This window comes from Oncorhynchus gorbuscha, linkage group LG08 (genome assembly GCF_021184085.1).
Source record: "Oncorhynchus gorbuscha isolate QuinsamMale2020 ecotype Even-year linkage group LG08, OgorEven_v1.0, whole genome shotgun sequence".
Taxonomy (NCBI): Eukaryota; Metazoa; Chordata; class Actinopteri; order Salmoniformes; family Salmonidae; genus Oncorhynchus; species Oncorhynchus gorbuscha.
This window is the reverse complement of record NC_060180.1, coordinates 77736629-77753919: the sequence shown is the minus strand read 5'-3', so window position 1 is coordinate 77753919 and position 17291 is coordinate 77736629. Positions and strand designations below refer to the sequence as shown.

Genomic DNA, 17291 nt, shown 5'->3' with positions numbered 1-17291 from the left:
AATAATGTTTGTCTCTCCTGTCCCTAGGAGCTGAATAATGTTTGTCTCTCCTGTCCCTAGGAGCTGAATAATGTTTGTCTCTCCTGTCCCTAGGAGCTGAATAATGTTTGTCTCTCCTGTCCCTAGGAGCTGAATAATGTTTGTCTCTCCTGTCCCTAGGAGCTGAATAATGTTTGTCTCTCCTGTCCCTAGGAGCTGAATAATGTTTGTCTCTCCTGTCCCTAGGAGCTGAATAATGTTTGTCTCTCCTGTCCCTAGGAGCTGAATAATGTTTGTCTCTCCTGTCCCTAGGAGCTGAATAATGTTTGTCTCTCCTGTCCCTAGGAGCTGAATAATGTTTGTCTCTCCTGTCCCTAGGAGCTGAATAATGTTTGTCTCTCCTGTCCCTAGGAGCTGAATAATGTTTGTCTCTCCTGTCCCTAGGAGCTGAATAATGTTTGTCTCTCCTGTCCCTAGGAGCTGAATAATGTTTGTCTCTCCTGTCCCTAGGAGCTGAATAATGTTTGTCTCTCCTGTCCCTAGGAGCTGAATAATGTTTGTCTCTCCTGTCCCTAGGAGCTGAATAATGTTTGTCTCTCCTGTCCCTAGGAGCTGAATAATGTTTGTCTCTCCTGTCCCTAGGAGCTGAATAATGTTTGTCTCTCCTGTCCCTAGGAGCTGAATAATGTTTGTCTCTCCTGTCCCTAGGAGCTGAATAATGTTTGTCTCTCCTGTCCCTAGGAGCTGAATAATGTTTGTCTCTCCTGTCCCTCCTAGTCTCTCCTGTCCCTAGGAGCTGAATAATGTTTGTCTCTCCTGTCCCTAGGAGCTGAATAATGTTTGTCTCTCCTGTCCCTAGCAGCTGAATAATGTTTGTCTCTCCTGTCCCTAGGAGCTGAATAATGTTTGTCTCTCCTGTCCCTAGGAGCTGAATAATGTTTGTCTCTCCTGTCCCTAGGAGCTGAATAATGTTTGTCTCTCCTGTCCCTAGGAGCTGAATAATGTTTGTCTCTCCTGTCCCTAGGAGCTGAATAATGTTTGTCTCTCCTGTCCCTAGGAGCTGAATAATGTTTGTCTCTCCTGTCCCTAGGAGCTGAATAATGTTTGTCTCTCCTGTCCCTAGGAGCTGAATAATGTTTGTCTCTCCTGTCCCTAGGAGCTGAATAATGTTTGTCTCTCCTGTCCCTAGGAGCTGAATAATGTTTGTCTCTCCTGTCCCTAGGAGCTGAATAATGTTTGTCTCTCCTGTCCCTAGGAGCTGAATAATGTTTGTCTCTCCTGTCCCTAGGAGCTGAATAATGTTTGTCTCTCCTGTCCCTAGGAGCTGAATAATGTTTGTCTCTCCTGTCCCTAGGAGCTGAATAATGTTTGTCTCTCCTGTCCCTAGGAGCTGAATAATGTTTGTCTCTCCTGTCCCTAGGAGCTGAATAATGTTTGTCTCTCCTGTCCCTAGGAGCTGAATAATGTTTGTCTCTCCTGTCCCTAGGAGCTGAATAATGTTTGTCTCTCCTGTCCCTAGGAGCTGAATAATGTTTGTCTCTCCTGTCCCTAGGAGCTGAATAATGTTTGTCTCTCCTGTCCCTAGGAGCTGAATAATGTTTGTCTCTCCTGTCCCTAGGAGCTGAATAATGTTTGTCTCTCCTGTCCCTAGGAGCTGAATAATGTTTGTCTCTCCTGTCCCTAGGAGCTGAATAATGTTTGTCTCCTGTCCCTAGGAGCTGAATAATGTTTGTCTCTCCTGTCCCTAGGAGCTGAATAATGTTTGTCTCTCCTGTCCCTAGGAGCTGAATAATGTTTGTCTCTCCTGTCCCTAGGAGCTGAATAATGTTTGTCTCTCCTGTCCCTAGGAGCTGAATAATGTTTGTCTCTCCTGTCCCTAGGAGCTGAATAATGTTTGTCTCTCCTGTCCCTAGGAGCTGAATAATGTTTGTCTCTCCTGTCCCTAGGAGCTGAATAATGTTTGTCTCTCCTGTCCCTAGGCTGAGCTGAATAATGTTTGTCTCTCCTGTCCCTAGGAGCTGAATAATGTTTGTCTCTCCTGTCCCTAGGAGCTGAATAATGTTTGTCTCTCCTGTCCCTAGGAGCTGAATAATGTTTGTCTCTCCTGTCCCTAGGAGCTGAATAATGTTTGTCTCTCCTGTCCCTAGGAGCTGAATAATGTTTGTCTCTCCTGTCCCTAGGAGCTGAATAATGTTTGTCTCTCCTGTCCCTAGGAGCTGAATAATGTTTGTCTCTCCTGTCCCTAGGAGCTGAATAATGTTTGTCTCTCCTGTCCCTAGGAGCTGAATAATGTTTGTCTCTCCTGTCCCTAGGAGCTGAATAATGTTTGTCTCTCCTGTCCCTAGGAGCTGAATAATGTTTGTCTCTCCTGTCCCTAGGAGCTGAATAATGTTTGTCTCTCCTGTCCCTAGGAGCTGAATAATGTTTGTCTCTCCTGTCCCCTGTCCCTAGGAGCTGAATAATGTTTGTCTCTCCTGTCCCTAGGAGCTGAATAATGTTTGTCTCTCCTGTCCCTAGGAGCTGAATAATGTTTGTCTCTCCTGTCCCTAGGAGCTGAATAATGTTTGTCTCTCCTGTCCCTAGGAGCTGAATAATGTTTGTCTCTCCTGTCCCTAGGAGCTGAATAATGTTTGTCTCTCCTGTCCCTAGGAGCTGAATAATGTTTGTCTCTCCTGTCCCTAGGAGCTGAATAATGTTTGTCTCTCCCCTGTCTGAATAATGTTTGTCTCTCCTGTCCCTAGGAGCTGAATAATGTTTGTCTCTCCTGTCCCTAGGAGCTGAATAATGTTTGTCTCTCCTGTCCCTAGGAGCTGAATAATGTTTGTCTCTCCTGTCCCTAGGAGCTGAATAATGTTTGTCTCTCCTGTCCCTAGGAGCTGAATAATGTTTGTCTCTCCTGTCCCTAGGAGCTGAATAATGTTTGTCTCTCCTGTCCCTAGGAGCTGAATAATGTTTGTCTCTCCTGTCCCTAGCAGCTGAATAATGTTTGTCTCTCCTGTCCCTAGGAGCTGAATAATGTTTGTCTCTCCTGTCCCTAGGAGCTGAATAATGTTTGTCTCTCCTGTCCCTAGGAGCTGAATAATGTTTGTCTCTCCTGTCCCTAGGAGCTGAATAATGTTTGTCTCTCCTGTCCCTAGGAGCTGAATAATGTTTGTCTCTCCTGTCCCTAGGAGCTGAATAATGTTTGTCTCTCCTGTCCCTAGGAGCTGAATAATGTTTGTCTCTCCTGTCCCTAGTTTGTCTCTCCTGTCCCTAGGAGCTGAATAATGTTTGTCTCTCCTGTCCCTAGGAGCTGAATAATGTTTGTCTCTCCTGTCCCTAGGAGCTGAATAATGTTTGTCTCTCCTGTCCCTAGGAGCTGAATAATGTTTGTCTCTCCTGTCCCTAGGAGCTGAATAATGTTTGTCTCTCCTGTCCCTAGGAGCTGAATAATGTTTGTCTCTCCTGTCCCTAGGAGCTGAATAATGTTTGTCTCTCCTGTCCCTAGGAGCTGAATAATGTTTGTCTCTCCTGTCCCTAGGAGCTGAATAATGTTTGTCTCTCCTGTCCCTAGGAGCTGAATAATGTTTGTCTATCCTGTCCCTAGGAGCTGAATAATGTTTGTCTCTCCTGTCCCTAGGAGCTGAATAATGTTTGTCTCTCCTGTCCCTAGGAGCTGAATAATGTTTGTCTCTCCTGTCCCTAGGAGCTGAATAATGTTTGTCTCTCCTGTCCCTAGGAGCTGAATAATGTTTGTCTCTCCTGTCCCTAGGAGCTGAATAATGTTTGTCTCTCCTGTCCCTAGGAGCTGAATAATGTTTGTCTCTCCTGTCCCTAGGAGCTGAATAATGTTTGTCTCTCCTGTCCCTAGGAGCTGAATAATGTTTGTCTCTCCTGTCCCTAGGAGCTGAATAATGTTTGTCTCTCCTGTCCCTAGGAGCTGTATAATGTTTGTCTATCCTGTCCCTAGGAGCTGAATAATGTTTGTCTCTCCTGTCCCTAGGAGCTGAATAATGTTTGTCTCTCCTGTCCCTAGGAGCTGAATAATGTTTGTCTCTCCTGTCCCTAGGAGCTGAATAATGTTTGTCTCTCCTGTCCCTAGGAGCTGAATAATGTTTGTCTCTCCTGTCCCTAGGAGCTGAATAATGTTTGTCTCTCCTGTCCCTAGGAGCTGAATAATGTTTGTCTCTCCTGTCCCTAGGAGCTGAATAATGTTTGTCTCTCCTGTCCCTAGGAGCTGAATAATGTTTGTCTCTCCTGTCCCTAGGAGCTGAATAACAACCGTGATAATGATGCATGACTTTTACTGAAGCCTGGTCCCATCGATATGACGGAGCACAGTGCCCTCTAGTGGCTTTCTATGGCTTCACTGGATACTCGCCAGACATTCAGACATTCAAACTTCAATAGCTCACAAACTAGTTGAGTTTACAGACCTCAGGTTACCTCAGCCTACTAGAGAGTGTGTTCCCTCAGCCTACTAGAGAGTGTGTTCCCTCAGCCTACTAGAGAGTGTGTTCCCTCAGCCTACTAGAGAGTGTGTTCCCTCAGCCTGGAGGGGAGATAGTCATTCCCTCATTGTGGTCGTCCCCTCATTGTGGTCGTCCCCTCGTTGTGGTCCGTCCCCTCGTTGTGGTCCGTCCCCTCGTTGTGGTCCGTCCCCTCATTGTGGTCGTCCCCTCGTTGTGGTCCGTCCCCTCGTTGTGGTCGTCCCCTCGTTGTGGTCTTCCCCTCGTTGTGGTCCGTCCCCTCGTTGTGGTCCGTCCCCTCGTTGTGGTCCGTCCCCTCATTGTGGTCCGTCCCCTCGTTGTGGTCGTCCCCTCGTTGTGGTCCGTCCCCTCGTTGTGGTACGTCCCCTCGTTGTGGTACGGTGTGCAGTCATCAACGAGCGAAGATGCTTGTGAACCCACAACTACATAAGTATTCAGACCCTTTACTTAGTACTTTGTTGAAGCACCTTTGGCAGTGATTACAGCCTTGAGTCTTCTTGGGTTTGACGCTACAAGCTTGGTACACCTGTATTTGGGGAGTTTCTCTCATTCTTCTCTGCAGATCCTCTCAAGCTCTGTCAGGTTGGATGGGGAGCGTCACTACACAGCTATTTTCAGGTCTCTCCAGAGATGTTCGATCAGGTTCAAGTCCAGGCTCTGGCTGGGCCACTCAAGGACATTCAGAAACTTGTCCCGAAGCCACTTCTGCATTATCTTGGCTGTGTGCTTAGGGTCGTTGTCCTATTGGAAGGTGAACCTTCGTCCCAGTCTGAGGTCCTGAGCGCTCTGAGGCAGGTTTTCATCAAGGAGATATCTGTACTTTGCTCCGTTCATCTTTAGCTCAATCCTGACTAGTCTCCCAGTCCCTGCCGCTATAAAAACATCCCCACAGCATGTTGGTGCCACCACCATGCTTCACCGGAGGGATGGTGCCAGGTTTCCTCCAGATGTGATGCTTGGCATTCAGGCCAAAGAGTTCAATCTTGGCTTTATCAGCCCAGAGAATCTTGTTTCTCATGGTCAGAGTCTTTAGGTGCCTTTTGGCAAACTCTAAGCGTGCTGTCATTTGCCTTTTATGTACGAGTGGCTTCCGTCTGGCCACACTACCATAAAGGCCTAATTAGTGGAGTGCTACAGAGATAGATGGTTGTCCTTCTGGAATGTTTTCCTATCTCCACAGAGGAACTCAAGAGCTCTGTCAGAGTGACCATCGGGTTTTTTGTCACCTTTCTGACTTAGGCCCTTCTCCCTCGATTGCTCAGTTTGACCGGGCGGCCAGCTCTAAGAAGAGTCTTGGTGGTTCCAAACTTCTTCCATTTATGAATGATGGAGCTCAATTTGTTTTTGGGGACCTTCAAGGCTGCTATAAGGTTTTGGTACCCTTCCCCAGATCTGTGGCTCGGCACAATCCTGTCTCGGAGCTCTACAGACAATTCTTCATGGCTTGATTTTTACTCTGACATGCACTGTCAACTGTGGGACCTTATATAGACAAGTGTGTGCCTTTCCAAATCATCTCCAATCAATTGAATTTACCACAGGTGGACTCCAATCAAGTTGTAGAAACATCTCAAGGATGATCAATGGAAACAGGATGCACCTGAGCTCAACTTCAAGTCTCATAGCAAATGGGTCTGAATAGGTAAACAGGTATTTCTGTTTTTTGTTTTTAATTCATTTGTAAAAATGTCATAAAACCTGCTTTACCTTTGTCATTATGGGGCATTGTGATGTCATTATGGGGCATTGTGATGTCATTATGGGGTATTGTGTATAGATTGCTGAGGAAATTGATTTATTTCATCCATGTAAGGCTGTAACGTAACAACATGTGGAAAAAGTCTGGGTCTGAATACTTTCCGAATGCACTGAATATATACTATTTTAACCATATTAATAAAATTGGAGCCAAGTCTCATATGCGCCAAAATACAGACCAGAGATGTGACCCTCCTAGTCTATCAAAAGCTTTTTCTGCATGGAGAGATAATACAAGGTAAAAATCTGTCGTTCTGCCCCTGAAAAAGGCAGTTAACCCACTGTTCCTAGGCCGTCATTGAAAATAAGAATTTGTTCATAACTGACTTGCTTAGTTAAATAAAATTCACTTAGCAATTTACTATTTTGTCGAAAATAATGAGAAACGTTTCCCTACTTCCAAAATCCAATTTCAGCCACCTGTCCGTTGAATCACAGCACTAATAATTTTGACACATTCAAGTATATCCTGGGTGGTGCACAGTCTGGTCACACATAGTTGACGGTAGTTCAATTTCCAGGTGGCTGAACTGCATTTGGAGATATCTGAAGAAGAGCTGCTCTTACAATCTCGCGATATCTGACACCGTCAAACTTCCCCATGAGCCCTTGCGTGTTCTCTTTCTACCCGGCGCCTTAGAATGGGTACGTGTTTTCATCTTCTGGTCGCTGCGAAAATCCTTGTCCATCAGTTGTTTTACATCAGGATTATATCTAAGATGGTTTGGCATGTTAAAGTGTATCTTAATATCAAATGGTTATGTTGTTAAATTATACGGATAACACATTTGCTACTTTTTAAAACGGAATTATTGTTTTACAATGTCTTGACATGTAACAAGATGGCGGCTCTCATGGGCTAGTCTACAGTTGACATGCAATTGAGCCTAATTTGCAACTATTTCTCGAATTGCACTCAGTCGCTTGTAATATTTAACTGTTTCTAAGTCTAGTTTATCCCCTTGACGTTAATATACATTTTTGGGTTGCCTGGTTTGGTTGAAATTTTGCTTGCAAGTCCTCGTTTAACTGGTTAGTGGTGTTGCAGTGGTGCAAGGCTAGGCCTTCAGATGTCTCCCACGTTTTCTCTCACGGAGTTTACTACTTTGCATCGCGACCATCTCGGCATTGTTACGAACTGTATATCTACAGTGTCTACTAAGCTAGATAGTAATATCAGCTGGCTACTCTTTTCACCATGACACGATGCTAATGGCTACTCACAGCCACGCTAGCGCCATGTGTACTTGGCTGGCTGGTGGTACTGCAGTGGTTTCCTACCCAGGGACACCTAAGACCCCCTGGGGATACTTGAGAGGAACTGAGACCATAGGTCTTCTGGTAAATTGCACTCTATTCGGAGTATTTGTGTGCTTGAGTGAAAATGATGACAATTAGGTTTCTGACATTACAGTGCGGATAACCACCTTGGAGAACTGACACTCAAAAGCACGTTGACAGTAACTGTTTTGTTGTGTTAATTCGGCAGTTTGCTCCTTTCTCACCATTGCTCTCGCCTCGTGTTTCTTGTGACCCAGGTATCTCTAGGGACAACTGGCATAAACGCCGCAAGACCGGCGGCAAACGAAAGCCCTACCACAAGAAGAGGAAGTATGAGCTGGGTCGTCCTCCTGCCAACACCAAGGTAAAGACCACTTCGAGTGATTCTAGGGGTGGACTGAGTTATAGGAACCTCAACATAGACTTGATGCCTGTGATATTTCTGTGGGGGAATGGGCACTGGTTGCTAGTTCTGTGGTCCTTCTGTAGCTCAGTTAGTAGAGCATGGCGCTTGTAACGCCAGGGTAGTGGGTTCGATCCCCGGGACCACCCATACGTAGAATGTATGCACACATGACTGTAAGTCGCTTTGGATAAAAGCGTCTGCTAAATGGCATATATTATATTATAGTTCAACAGGAGTGTGGATGATTAGACATTGACCATAGGTAGGTCTGTTTTGACCGTTTTGGTTCAAAGTTTAGGACCTACCAATGATCCGGACTGTCATAGTTACACTGACACACCAATACTGAACAATGGGGCATGTGTAGCCGTCGTGGCGCATGCAGCGCAATTATCTTAATGCACATTTTTTTTTTGTTTTCTACTAAAAACTAAAAACAAATGTTTTCCCATCTTTCCCTAGATTGGACCCCGCCGTATTCACACGGTGAGGACCCGCGGCGGAAACAAGAAGTACCGTGCTCTGAGGGTCGACGTGGGTAACTTCTCCTGGGGCTCTGAGTGTAAGTCTCACGTCACTCTTCTTCTTTATGGTAATCAGTTGGAGGGTGATGGTGACGTCTTTCTGTGAAGAGAACCATGTCCGGTTCTGCTACTGAATGCGTGTTGACGATATTTGTGACTGAGAAAGGCTAACGCTAGATTTGGTGATTAAAACCACTCTTTATTTCACCCCATACTAAATCGGGTTTTAATGCTACTTTACATCGAGTGTTCGTTCTCCAGGCCGCTCTTCCATGTTTCATACCTGTTCATTATTAACTTTCATACCTCAAGTAGTTTCACATTTTGCTACTACGTAGGTGGTATTGACGCAGTCTTTATTCTTCAGGCTGCACTCGTAAAACCAGGATCATTGATGTGGTGTACAACGCCTCCAACAACGAGTTGGTGAGAACCAAGACCTTGGTGAAGAACTGCATCGTTCTCGTCGACAGCCTGCCTTACAGGCAGTGGTACGAGGCCCACTTCGCCACTCCTCTGGGACGCAAAAAGGGTGCCAAGCTGGTATGTGTTTCCTTACATAGTGAACTACCTCTGGCAAGCTCTTATGCTGGTATGTACCAGTCAACAGATTTGTGTCCCAAATGGCTCTCCTTTTCTCATGCTCTCTTTTTGCGTAACGACCGAGGCTGCTGTGGCCAAAACGGTGCCCTTTATTTAACCTTAGATTTGTGAATCGTTAGACTTCGCTGTTGGCGTTAGGAACACAAGTCTCTCACCCCGCAATAACAGCCGCTAAATATGTGTCCAATACAATGTGATTTGAGTTTCCAGATCCCTGTGAAACATTCATGTTTGTCCATAATATTGATTAGAATCTCTGGTTTTTCTATGAAGATAACTTTGTCCAGTTCTGCTACTGACTGATAGTTTGTGGCTCTGAGAATGACCTTGGATTTATTACAATACAAGAGAACTTAGTGACACTAAATGTTTCTGTGGAATTGAATGTTCTGATATTGCAGCTAAATTACTAATGCTGTTACCATGGGGATAGCTACACTTGGCAGCTGCTCTAGTCAATCGCAGGTCTTATATTGCAGCATTGTGCCCATTTTAATTGTCTAACTTTCATGTGTTAAGACTCCGGAGGAGGAGGAGGTGATCAATAAGAAGAGGTCGAAGAAGATTCAGAAGAAGTTTGATGAGCGCAAGAAGAACTGCAAGATCAGCCCTCTCCTGGAGGAACAGTTCATGCAGGGGAAACTCCTCGGTGAGTCTACAACCTGTTTCTACTGGGCAGCACTGCTGGCTCGGGAGACTCTCCTCTCCGGGGCTCGGGAGACTCTCCTCTCCGGGGCTCGGGAGACTCTCCTCTCCGGGGCTCGGGAGACTCTCCTCTCCGGGGCTCGGGAGACTCTCCTCTCCGGGGCTCGGGAGACTCTCCTCTCCGGGGCTCGGGAGACTCTCCTCTCCGGGGCTCGGGAGACTCTCCTCTCCGGGGCATTTTGAGTAGGGCGGTTTTAGGATCTGTCCATATCAGATATCTTATTAAAAGGCAACTGATCCTCTATCAGCACACTTACTCAGAGCTGTGTGGATCCAGGCCTTAATTATAGTACTGCTCTTCAATTTGGGTCCTCGGACTGAGTACAGGCTTCGGTTCCAGACCACTAACACGTGGGACCTATTCACGGTTTTCACAACTGACTGATTGGCTGTGTAAGGCCGGAACAAAAGCCTGCACTCCGTGCAGGTCTCTTGGGATTGGATTTTGGGGGTGCATAGGAAGTGCAGGCTTAGGTTCCATCCCAAATGGGAGACACACTGGTACGTACTAACACCTGACACCCAATTTGAATGAGGTCAATTGAGTGCTGGACTGGCACACCCTGGGGACTGCATTACGAGGTTCATGATAAAGTCTTACCCTGTTCTGCTACTGAATCCTCGGTGATGTGCCTTTTTTCTGATGGGACTTCTGTTAATTGCTAGTTGGTAATAATTGTACCTTTCTCTCTGTCTTGCCCCTTCGCACCCCCCCCTTCTCCATTAACCATCTTCCGTTTCCTCCCAGCATGCATTGCCTCCAAGCCCGGCCAGTGCGGCAGGGTGGATGGCTACGTGTTGGAGGGCAAGGAGCTGGAGTTCTACCTGAGGAAGATCAAGGCCAAGAAGGGCAAATAGATCCGCTGTTTTGTAACGTCAATAAAAACACACATCCCACATCGTTGTCAACGTGTCCTTTCTTTCTTTATGATCTTCCTGGGTGGTTGACTACTGTAGAGTACGTTTTACATTTAAAAAAATGTTTTTAACTCTGTTTTGATTCCTGAACTTGGTGTTTTATTCAGCAGACTGAATCACGTTCAGATCTGTGCTGTTTCTAAAATGGTTGCAGTAGACTGCCTTCCTTGGTGGTTAAATCAGAGTCTAATCTTCCAATAGCGTTTGGTTTGGTGTGTTTTTGCTGCTGCCGCATTGTCTAGTGCCAGGTCTGCCATCTCCATGGCTCTCCTGTCTCATTCCAATGCCAAATCAACCTCCGCCACAGGCAGAAGGGCTGGCCACAACACTGGCCCCTCCCTTTCGATGGCAGAGAACACAAAAGGTTCTTCATTGGTTAAATAAAGTGAAATGTTGATCTGATCTGTTTGTCTGATTTGGGATGAAGTTGATTTATTTAACAAAATTGGGTAATGATATTTCCTAGTCGCCTCTTGCCTCAACTCCATTGTGGTTCGATCCCCGGGACCACCCATACGTAGAATGTATGCACACATGACTGTAAGTAGCTTTGGATAGAAGTGTCTGCTGAATGGCATTTATTATTATTACCTCCAAATGAACGTTTTACTGCATAGGGGTTTTCAGGCCTTCGTGGTTCACATGGAGGTGGAATCCTGTCCAGTCTTTTCCCTGGTCTGGTTAGGATGTAGATGCTCGGCCAACACGTCTTACCATCCAAAAAACCCGTTTCAGCAGGGCAGCCCCATTTGGGACTTCTTTGAATAGTCACCTGGGTGGGACTTACTATGGGTTAAATTAGTATCCCATGATTCCGTTTGTGTTACCAGGTGGGATCTGGCAGATTGAACAACGAGCCATATAGGTGGATGGAGGATTTACCCTCGTCTGACCGCGGCAACTGAGTGTTTCCTTGCTAAAGTAGTACTTTTTCTTAATTGCCTGATTACGCCCAGCTAGTAGGACACCCCCAAAAAACTACAAAGGTCGTACTTTACCACAAATGGGACTGATTTCTGCGTGAGCGAGTTAAACAAATGTTGACGCCCTACTTGTAGATTAGTTAATTTATTACGCTAGAAATAGTGGCGGAACTTCCTTTTATGTGGAAACATTGATATAGTAACTATCATATCGAAGTAAATGTGGAGTCGCATAATGATATAGTGTGTGTGGTCCTCCCACTAGGACTTGGGGAACCGTGCAGTTTATTAGGCAACAGATGATATACGTTATAATGAACTTCACAGGGCGGTGAAAGTACACAGTCATCTTGATTCTCCTTTATAATAAATATCGAGCGTCTTATTCTGATGGTCGATGTTTGACAAATTAAAACAAATATTCTCGCTCTTATCCATAGTAATGTTACAGGATTATCAGTAGAGATGGAAACACATTGAACTTCAGATTTGTATTCTATACATGAAAACTTAAAGCGAATAAATACGTAGCGGGATGTTAATATTGTAACGAAACCGCCGCAAAAGCACGCTTATAAACCCAGGGTCGTTACAATATAATGTCCTACATCACACTGGTTTTGATCCACAACAAGTCCGTTTGGTGGAAACATGTTTTATATTTTCATGAAACATCGGTCACCAATTGGATGGAAACCTGAGCTGCTTTCCCACACATTTAGTCTTGTCCTGGACTAGCCAGCCTGTGGAGTCATACATTATACCATCAGTACATTTGCAGTATTTTGTAGCAAATTGCAGTGGGAATATGTGCAATGATTGCCTGAAGTGAGGGTTCCAAACCACAACATAGTACAACTTTATGTCCAGTTTAGTAGAGATGTAGTACAATACAGGGTTCACACAGCAGGTGCTGACAGTCTGACAAGTGTCCTTACAGGGTAATATCCTACAGGGTAATATCTAATGTCCTTACAGGGTAATATCTAATGTCCTTACAGGGTAATATCTAATATCCTTACAGGGTAATATCTAATGTCCTTACAGGGTAATATCTAATATCCTTACAGGGTAATATCCTACAGGGTAATATCTAATGTCCTTACAGGGTAATGTCCTTACAGGGTAATATCTAATATCCTTACAGGGTAATATCCTACAGGGTAATATCTAATGTCCTTACAGGGTACTATCCTTACAGGGTAATATCTAATGTCCTTACAGGGTACTATCCTTACAGGGTAATGTCCTTACAGTGTAATATCTAATGTCCTTACATGGTAATATCCTTACAGGGTAATATCTAATGTCCTTACAGGGTAATATCCTTACAGGGTAATATCTAATGTCCTTACAGGGTAATATCTAATGTCCTTACAGGGTAATGTCTAATGTCCTTACAGGGTAATATCTAATGTCCTTACAGGGTAATGTCTAATGTCCTTACAGGGTAATATCTAATATCCTACAGGGTAATATCTAATGTCCTTACAGGGTAATGTCCTTACAGGGTAATGTCTAATGTCCTTACAGGGTAATATCTAATGTCCTTACAGGGTAATGTCTAATGTCCTTACGGGGTAATATCCTTACAGGGTAATATCTAATGTCCTTACAGGGTAATATCCTACAGGGTAATATCTAATGTCCTTACAGGGTAATGTCCTTACAGGGTAATGTCTAATGTCCTTACAGGGTAATATCCTTACAGGGTAATATCTAATGTCCTTACGGGGTAATATCTTACAGGGTAATGTCTAATGTCCTTACAGGGTAATATCTAATGTCCTTACAGGGTAATATCCTTACAGGGTAATATCTAATGTCCTTACGGGGTAATATCCTTACAGGGTAATGTCTAATGTCCTTACAGGGTAATATCCTTACAGGGTAATATCCTTACAGGGTAATATCTAATGTCCTTACAGGGTAATATCTAATGTCCTTACAGGGTAATGTCTAATGTCCTTACAGGGTAATGTCCTTACAGGGTAATATCTAATGTCCTTACAGGGTAATGTCCTTACAGGGTAATATCTAATGTCCTTACAGGGTAATGTCCTTACAGGGTAATATCTAATGTCCTTACAGGGTAATGTCTAATGTCCTTACAGGGTAATATCTAATATCCTTACAGGGTAATATCTAATATCCTTACAGGGTAATGTCCTTACAGGGTAATATCTAATGTCCTTACAGGGTAATGTCTAATGTCCTTACAGGGTAATATCCTTACAGGGTAATATATAATGTCCTTACAGGGTAATATCTAATGTCCTTACAGGGTAATGTCCTTAAAGGGTAATATCTAATGTCCTTACAGGGTAAGACTGGACTAAGGAACATCTAATGTCCTTACAGGGTAATATCTAATGGTTACAGGGTAATGTCTAATATCCTTACAGGGTAATGTCTAATGTCCTTACAGGGTGCATGTAAGACTGGGTAATGATTATACCCTAGATCAGCTAGATATCTAAGACTGGGTAATGTCCTTACACCCTAGATCAGCTAGATGCAGGTAAGACTGGACTAATGATTACACCCTAGATCAGCTAGATGCAGGTAAGACTGGACTAATGACTACACCCTAGATCAGATAGATGCAGGTAAGAGGTGATACTGTTGGACTAATGATTACACCCTAGATCAGATAGATGCAGGTAAGAGGTGATACTGTGGGACTAATGATTACACCCTAGATCAGCTAGATGCAGGTAAGAGGTGATACTGTGGGACTAATGATTACACCCTAGATCAGATAGATGCAGGTAAGAGGTGATACTGTTGGACTAATGATTACACCCTAGATCAGATAGATGCAGGTAAGAGGTGATACTGTGGGACTAATGATTACACCCTAGATCAGCTAGGTTGGGATGGTGTTCTTTGGCTTGCAAGCCTCCCCTTTTTTCCTCCTAACATAACGATGGTCATTATGGCTAAACAGAACAGTTGTATTTTTTTCATCAGATCAGAGGACATTTCTCCAAAAAGTATGATCTTTGTCCCCATCATCTCTGGCTTTTTTATGGTGGTTTTGGAGACAGCAGCCTTTCAGGTTATGTCAATATAGGACTCGTTTTACTCCTTTTCCTCCAGCATTTTCACAAGGTCCTTTGCTGTTGTTCTGGGATTGATTTGCACTGCACCAAAGTGGTCCCATGGTGTTTCCCATGGTGTTTATACTTGCGTACTATTGTTTATACAGATGAACGTGGTACCTTCAGGCATTTGGAAATTGATCCCAAGGATGAACCAGACTTCTGGCGATCTATAATTTTATTCTGATTTCTTTAGATTTTCCCATGATGTCAAGCAAAGAGGCACTGAGTTTGAAGGTAGGCCTTGAAATACATCCACAGGTGCACCTCAAATTGACTCAAATGATGTTAATTTACATCATTTTATGGGAATTTTCCAAGCTGTTTAAAGGCACAGTCAACTTAGTGTATGTAAACTTCTGATCCACTGGAATTGTGACACAATGAATTATAAGTGAAATAATCTGTCTGTAAACAATTGTTGGAAAAATTACTTGTGTCATGCATAAAGTAGATGTCCTAACCAACTATCCAAAACTAGTTTGTCAACAAGAAATGTGTGGAGTGGTTGAAAAATTAGTTTTAATGACTCCAACCTAAGTGTATGTAAACTTCTGACTTCAACTGTATGTTTATATATATATATATATATTACAGGGTACCTGTTAAAATGTTGGACAGTGTTTGTAATTTGTTCATTTATGCATGGATGTGTAGGTTCAGAACTTGTTGTCGTGCCTAAATGTGATAATCTTGCCAATGGAAGCATCATTAAAGTAGTTGGCAATATCAGTTGGTTTTGAGATGAATTAGACATCTGATTCAATGGAGCTGAGTTTGCCTTTTGGACCAAAATGTCATTTAAGATGCTCCGAAGCTTTTTACTATCATACATTATATAAAGAATCTTTGATTCATTGTAGTTGTTTGTTTAGTTTAGTCACATGATTCCTGGGCAGCCAATCGGCTTATTTGCCATTCCCTTTGCCTCGTCCCTCTCAACCATTCAATTTTTTCAATTCCTCGTCAATTCACGGGGTTTGATTTTTTTTTACAGTCATTTTCTTAATAGGTCGATGCTTATTAGTAACTGGAATAAGCCATTTTATAAATGTGTCCAGTGCAACGTTTGTTCGCTCCTCCTCACACTGTAAGTTATAAAAACAAAGCAAGTCACTCTGTATGTGTAAACCTCCCAGTCCTTTATTGGGTAAAAAAAAACACCAACGTTTCGGCATCACCGTCTCCAGGGTTACACACCACTGACCATCATCATCCTTAAATCATCAAAATGTATTGATCACATCTCTACTAATGCTTTTTCTAATCTGCTTTAAAGCACTATGCAAATCCATCAGATGTAGTGAACCTAATATTGTAGCCATATCTAGGAAAACCAAAGTTCCAAAGGCTGGGCCTAATATAGTGTATAAGAGGACAGGCTGGGCCTAATATAGTATATAAGAGGTCAGACTGGGCCTAATATAGTATATAAGAGGTCATACAATAAGTTCTGTAGTGATCCACATGTTGTTGATGTCTTTCCTAGGCTGTTTTAACTATCCTGGTAGGTTGACTGATAACCTGAACCAGGTTGCAGGCTCTGGTTACAGTTTTAAGCTTTTTCTTAAGTGGGCAGCTTGATGAAAGCCAGTCAATATTTCAATCTGCCTGATGGAGGGTCTGGAGTCTCAGACACCCTCACAGTCCAATGAGGAGGAGCTCTGAAAATCTGAACCTGAGGTAGAAGCCACCGGAGAGGGAGACAAAACAGAGAAGCAAGGTGCAGGTACGTCCAGATCCGATCTCGATTAGGAAGCCCCGAGGAATGAAGGTTCCAATCTCAAAGAGGAAGCCCCGAGGAATGAAGGTTCCAGAACCTCTGGGTCCAATCTCAAAGAGGAAGCCCCGAGGAATGAAGGTTCCAGAACCTCTGGGTCCAATCTCAAAGAAAGCCCCTGAAGGTGCCAGAACCTCTGGGTCCAATCTCAAAGAGGAAGCCCCGAGGAATGAAGGTGCCAGAACCTCTGGGTCCAATCTCAAAGAGGAAGCCCCGAGGAATGAAGGTGCCAGAACCTCTGGATCCAATCTCAAAGAGGAAGCCCCGAGGAATGAAGGTGCCAGAACCTCTGGATCCAATCTCAAAGAGGAAGCCCCGAGGAATGAAGGTGCCAGAACCTCTGGATCCAATCTCAAAGAGGAAGCCCCGAGGAATGAAGGTGCCAGAACCTCTGGATCCAATCTCAAAGAGGAAGCCCAGAGGAATGAAGGTGCCAGAACCTCTGGATCCAATCTCAAAGAGGAAGCCCAGAGGAATGAAGATGTCGGAACCAGTGTGTCTGTGTGTGTGTTGCCCCATTGCTAAAGGACGGCTGCTTTCGACTTCCACGGTGAGTGACGTGCCTCCATGGTTGGTTGGTAGGGTCTAGAACCAGAACATCCCACTAACTCCATCATTCAGGGAAGGAGGAAGACCCCCTCAGAGAGGAGTCCAGTTACTGGAGTAGAAGAGGAAGAGACAGTAGGTGACACTCCCACCAGGTCAGAGAGGAGTCCAGTTACTGGAGTAGAACAGGAAGAGACAGTAGGTGACACTCCCACCAGGTCAGAGAGGAGTCCAGTTACTGGAGTAGAACAGGAAGAGACAGTAGGTGACACTCCCACCAGGTCAGAGAGAGTCC

The 17291-nt window shown here is 44.2% G+C and overlaps 1 protein-coding gene and 2 non-coding genes across 3 annotated transcripts; all 3 read left to right on the top strand.

Moving 5' to 3' along the window:
- The first annotated feature begins 6796 nt into the window (after positions 1-6796).
- LOC124042201 (40S ribosomal protein S8) lies at positions 6797-10622 on the top strand. Its single transcript, XM_046360608.1, has 6 exons — positions 6797-6851; positions 7745-7851; positions 8356-8455; positions 8785-8960; positions 9540-9669; positions 10474-10622. The coding sequence occupies exons 1-6, from the start codon at positions 6848-6850 to the stop codon at positions 10581-10583; spliced, it is 627 nt and encodes a 208-aa protein (XP_046216564.1). The 5' UTR covers positions 6797-6847; the 3' UTR covers positions 10584-10622.
- On the top strand, positions 8515-8582 carry LOC124042380. The gene has a single exon (XR_006840134.1). It is a non-coding gene; the product is annotated as a small nucleolar RNA SNORD38 (small nucleolar RNA).
- A 250-nt stretch (positions 10623-10872) lies between the features above and the next one.
- Positions 10873-11004, top strand: LOC124042387. Its single transcript, XR_006840141.1, has one exon. It is a non-coding gene; the product is annotated as a small nucleolar RNA SNORA35 (small nucleolar RNA).
- Positions 11005-17291: the final 6287 nt, after the last annotated feature.